The sequence below is a fragment of the Helianthus annuus genome, chromosome 2 (assembly GCF_002127325.2).
Source record: "Helianthus annuus cultivar XRQ/B chromosome 2, HanXRQr2.0-SUNRISE, whole genome shotgun sequence".
NCBI lineage: Eukaryota > Viridiplantae > Streptophyta > Magnoliopsida > Asterales > Asteraceae > Helianthus > Helianthus annuus.
The window spans coordinates 86758809-86764393 of NC_035434.2; the positions used below are offsets into that span (position 1 = coordinate 86758809).

A 5585-nucleotide genomic window follows, 5' to 3' on the forward strand; every position below is an offset into this window, starting at 1 on the left:
CACCCCCAAATTCCACCTGCGGAGTAACATCCGCTTGAGGGCGTGACCGACCAGGATCCAGCCACCAATTATACTAAGCATTGGTTATTAGTAAAGTAATTTGCTATCTTGAGTAGTTTAGCAACATCTTAGTTTAAGTTCGATAGTAAGTTTAAACAAAACAGCGGAAGCATAAACCAAACAGTTTTAAAAGATAGTTCATGGTTCAAGATAAATAAAACCCGGTATGGGTGAAACTCCATAATGATGAACTCTGATGGGTTTTTCTTTTTCAAGTTTGACTCTAAGGAGGGGATGATGAAAGTGCTGGACGGAGGGCCTTGGTTAATTAGAAAAGTTCCTTTATTCTTGAATGTTTGGTCGCCGTCGGTAAACCTCATAAAGGAGTGTATTAAGTCGGTCCCGGTATGGGTGAAACTCCATAATGTTCCTATTGCTATATACACGGATGATGGGCTGAGTTTATTAGCGTCTAAGTTGGGTACTCCTAAACGTTTGGATGGCTATACGGCTGATATGTGTGTTGATAACTGGGGGAGAAGTAGCTTTGCTCGTGCGTTAATTGAAATTAGTGCGGATAATGAATTAAAAGATCATATTACGGTTGCAATTCCGACGCTTGAAGCGGATGGTTATGTTACTCATAAGGTGAAAGTTGAATATGAATGGAAGCCGCAGAGGTGCTCGTCTTGCTGTGTTTTTGGTCATAGTGACCAAGCGTGTCCGAAGAACATAGTTTCAAAAGCTAAGCAGGTTGTTATTGATGATGAGGGGTTCGTTACGGATGAGCGGAAAATGGCTAGAAAAGGAGGTATGCAAAAGAAACAAAGGGCAAAATTTGTGTATAGGCCGAAAACAGGAAGCTCGGGTGCTAGCACTTCAGGTACGAAGGATGACAAGCAGAATACTAATGCGAATGCAAATGTGGCAACTAAAAATTCTTTCGAAGTTTTATCTAAATCGGATGGTGATGCGGATATCCCTCCGGGTAATGTGAAGTCTACGGGGCCAACTGTGGCCGGTCCTAATGATCCGCTAGATGATTATGAAGCTGAATTTGTTGAGGCGGTGCCTACTGAAGTGTCAAAGTTTATGAGTAGTAATTCGATTGGAAGCAAAGCTGAGGGGGCAAGCACTCCCGGTCAGAGCGGTCTTCATGGATAGTTTTCTTTCATGGAATATAAGGGGTTTGAACCATCCCCTGAAACAAAATGAGGTTCGTCTTATGCTGTCGGAAAATAAGGTGTCTGTTTGTGCTATTCTTGAATCGCATGTGGAGGTTGCTAATCTGGATAAAGTTTGTAACAAGGTGTTCAGAAATTGGAGTTGGACGTCTAATGGGGGTCTTTGTGATCGGGGTACGAGAATTATCCTAGGATGGAATAGTGATATTGTGGATGTTATGATTTTGTCTCAATCTGATCAAGTTATTCATGCGCAATTATGGTCTAAAACTGATAACACTAGTGTCTTCGGGTCTTTTGTTTATGCAAAAAATAAGTATCAAGACCGTAGGGCTCTTTGGGAGAACTTAGCTGGGCATGCAATATTGTGTACGGATAAGCCTTGGTTTGTCATGGGCGATTTTAACTCGGCGCTTTATATGGAGGATTCACTGTTTGGTACGTCGAGTCAAACTATTGGAATGCGTGAATTTTATGAATGTGTCAAGAACTCGGGCCTGTTTGATGTGAAGGGTCATGGTATGCAATACACTTGGAACCAGAAGCCGAAGGAGGGTATTGGTTTACTTCGTAAGATTGATAGGGTCATGTGTAATGTTAAGGGTTTAGACATGTTTCCTGATGCCTATGTTCTGTACCATGCGTATCGGGTCTCGGACCACACTCCTTGCATTTTAAAGCTTACAAATGTGCCTAAAGGGTCTAAGCCGAAACCGTTCAAGTTCGCGAATTTTATTACTTCTAAACCGGAGTTCAGAATTTGTGTCGAGCGAGAATGGGTGAAGATGGTTGATGGGATTTCTATGTTCTCGGTTACCTCTAAGTTAAAAAACTTAAAGCCAGGTCTTAGGAAAATCCTGAACCAACAAGGGAATTTACACTTAAAGGTGAGTGAGCTGCGTAAAAAGCTTGATGAGATCCAATGCCTGCTAGACAAGAACCCTCTTGATGTGGAGCTTCGTATGAACGAATCGGAGTGCCTAAAGGAGTTCCAGATTGCAGCGTATGATGAATAATGTTTCTTGAAGCAAAAATCAAAGGTTGAGTGGCTTTGTACTGGGGATTCGAATACAGCTTTTTTTCATAATAGCCTGAAATGTAGAAATGCTAGAAACAAGATTCATTGTATTCGGGATGTGGCTGGAACCCGATATGAAGGGGATGCGGCTTCGGAAGCGTTAGTAAATCATTACGCGGGTTTCTTAGGAATGGAGGATCAAGTTGCTCGTATTGACTTGTCGGAGGTTTGTGTTAATACGCTTGGTCCGGAAGTGGCAAGCAACATGGTCAGACAGGTTACTCCAGAAGAAATTAAAAAGGCTATGTTCAGTATTGGTGAAAACAAAGCTCCGGGACCGGATGGTTACACGTCTGCCTTTTTCAAGCATGCATGGGATATTGTGGGGGCTGAGGTCACAAAAGCGATTCTGGAATTCTTTGAGAACGGTAAAATTCTGAAGCAATTGAATCATACAATTTTGGCTCTAATCCCTAAAGTTGATACCCCGGATTCGGTTTTGGATTACCGTCCAATCTCTTGTTGCAATGTTCTCTACAAATGTATAAGTAAAATTATAACGGAGAGATTAAAGGGGTGTTTGGAGACCCTAGTTAGTATTAATCAATCGGCGTTTGTGCCTGGTAGGAGGATTTCGGATAATATCCTCTTGACGCAAGAACTGATGCATAACTACCATCTAAACAAAGGCCCGCCAAGGTGTGCATTCAAAATTGACATTCAAAAGGCGTATGACACTGTTAGTTGGTCGTTTCTAGAACAGATTCTTTGTCAGTTTGGTTTGCATAGAAAGATGGTGAACTGGATTATGGCGTGTGTTACCACGGCTACCTATTCATTGAGTATAAACGGTAATCTCCATGGGTTTTTTAAGGGGAGAAGGGGGCTTCGTCAAGGAGATCCAATGTCTCCTTATTTGTTCACTCTTGTCATGGAGGTGCTCACTTTACTCCTTCAACATAATGCTCGTTCAAGCACAACATTCAAGTATCATGCAAAATGTGTGAAGCAGAAAATTATTAATGTCTCTTTCGCTGATGATTTGTTTATTTTTGTTCATGGGAGTGTCTCTCCGGTTAACAGAATCAAGGAGGTGTTGGAGTTATTCACTAATATCTCGGGACTAGTTCCGAGCCCTGCAAAGAGTACGGTTTTTTTCTGTAATGTTAGTCAGCAGGTTAGGCAGCATATTCTCAACATTATGCCGTTTCAGGAAGGTACTTTGCCTGTTCGGTATCTTGGTGTGCCGTTGATTACCACGAGGTTAATGGCGAAAGATTGTAAGTTGCTGGTGGATCGTATGGAGAAGAAAATTGATAACTGGATGACAAAGACTCTCTCGTTTGCGGGTAGGTTGCAGCTAGTTAACTCTGTTCTTTCAGCCATGCATTTATATTGGGCTTCCGTTTTCATGATCCCGGCTCGTGTTACCAAGGAGTTAGAAAAGCGTATGCGGCGCTTTCTTTGGAATGCGGGAACGAGTGGGAGAATCAAAGCAAAGGTGGCGTGGAATGATATATGTTTGCCAAAAGCGGAAGGTGGTTTGGGTATTAGATGTATTGCGGATGTCAACAAGGCCCTCATTACTAAGCATATTTGGAGTATCCTCTCAAAAAGGAACTCATTATGGGTGCAGTGGATCTATACTCATAAATTGAAAAATCAGAATTTTTGGGAGGTACAAGGTAAAGGTAGTATGACGTGGGGTTGGAGGAAGATCTTATCCATTCGGAATGCGGTTCGGCCGTCTTTTTGGAGCATCATTCGGAGTGGTAAGCAAACGAATGTGTGGAGCGATAATTGGTGTCACTTGAGTCCTCTTAGGTCTTTTATAACACCAAGACACATTGCGAACGCGGGGTTTAACCTTCAAGCCACGGTGGCAGAAGTAATAGATGAGAATGGGCAGTGGAAATGGCCCCAAGCATGGTACGATGTATACCCGGTTCTGATTGGGTTAACTGTTAATCAACAGGACCCCCAGTTAGCGGACCGAATGGTTTGGAAGGATGTAGAGGGTCATGATCAGCACTTTAGCTCATTGGAAGTATGGCATACATTACGGACTCGTGACACTCCAGTTAAGTGGGCTAGTATGGTGTGGTTTAGTCAATGTATCCCGAGACATTCATTTCATCTTTGGTTAGTCATAAAAAACAAGCTCAAAACACAAGATCGGTTGGCGGTTTGGGAAGTGGGCAGCGAAACGAACCGGAGACTCATGTGTTGTCCTCTTTGTAAACATGGTACGGATTCTAGAGATCATTTATTTTTCGTGTGTGGTTTTGCTTCTCAAGTCTGGTCGAACATAAGGATGTTGGTGGATTTGGAAAACGTTAATGATTCTTGGACTTCGATTGCGGTTTGGATGGAACGCTATTCGGATTCCAAAAGGTTCAAACACATCGTGTGTAAGCTAGCAATATCGGCCTCATCTTATTACATATGGCAAGAGCGGAATAATCGGTTGTTTACGTCAAAGGAGTGCACGGCGGAACAGGTAACCGAGAAGATTAAAAACATTGTCCGGCTCAGGCTAATGGGTTTCGTTTACAAAGGAGATTTGGATTACCAAAGGACGCTCACAAAGTGGCAGAACCTGTGTAGGGCATCGGATGAAGACCCGGGCTAAGGACCAAGATTTTGTGTTGTCCGTTTGGTAGTAATTGTTTGTTTTATTGGTAGTGTTTTGGGCTGTGTGTCGTCTTTTGGTTGTACGTTGATGTTGGTCTTGTTTTCTTGTTGCCTAGTCTTGGTATGCCGGGGCTAGTTGCGTGTGCTATGTCAGGCACATGCTTTGTTCTTATTGGTTATTTATAAAATTTACCGGGGTAACCCTTTACCCAAAAAAAAAAAACCCAACACACGGGTTTTTGACGATCACTACACATTCCCAAGCAGCAGCTCCTCAGTCACTGGTTACCTGCAAAGCATGCAGTAAGGGGTCAACAATAATGCTGAGTGAGTTCACTAGTTGTCCAGTTTTAATTACCAAAAACTTGTTCACCAGTTAATTTATCCGTTTATACATGCCATGGGGAGCTACCCCAAAAGTTAGCGACTAAACTGTTTTTCCAATACCGAACACTAGGTAACCGTTTGCGTTTCCGCAGGATGCCCCGATGTCAATGTTCTATCATCATTGACGGATGCCTGAGTACATTAGTTCACGACCGATCCCAAACCATGGCACGGTGTGAGGTTGGTAAAACCTAAATAGCGCTATCAACTAATAACCCGTTCGCCTGGCCCCGGCGACTAATCGGTATTATGTAGTAGGGACTTGAGTGATAGAGTTTCGTTTAGTGCCGTTAGTTGCAATCCGTATAAACAGTAATTAACCAAAGGTTCCCAATAACAAGGGAAGAAAAGTAAGTTGTATC

The 5585-nt window shown here is 42.7% G+C and overlaps 1 protein-coding gene across 1 annotated transcript; it reads left to right on the top strand.

Annotated features, from left to right (window-relative positions):
- The first annotated feature begins 243 nt into the window (after window positions 1–243).
- LOC110889573 lies at window positions 244–1164 on the top strand. The gene has a single exon (XM_022137130.1). The coding sequence runs from the start codon at window positions 244–246 to the stop codon at window positions 1162–1164; it is 921 nt and encodes a 306-aa protein (XP_021992822.1).
- The last annotated feature ends 4421 nt before the right edge of the window (window positions 1165–5585 follow it).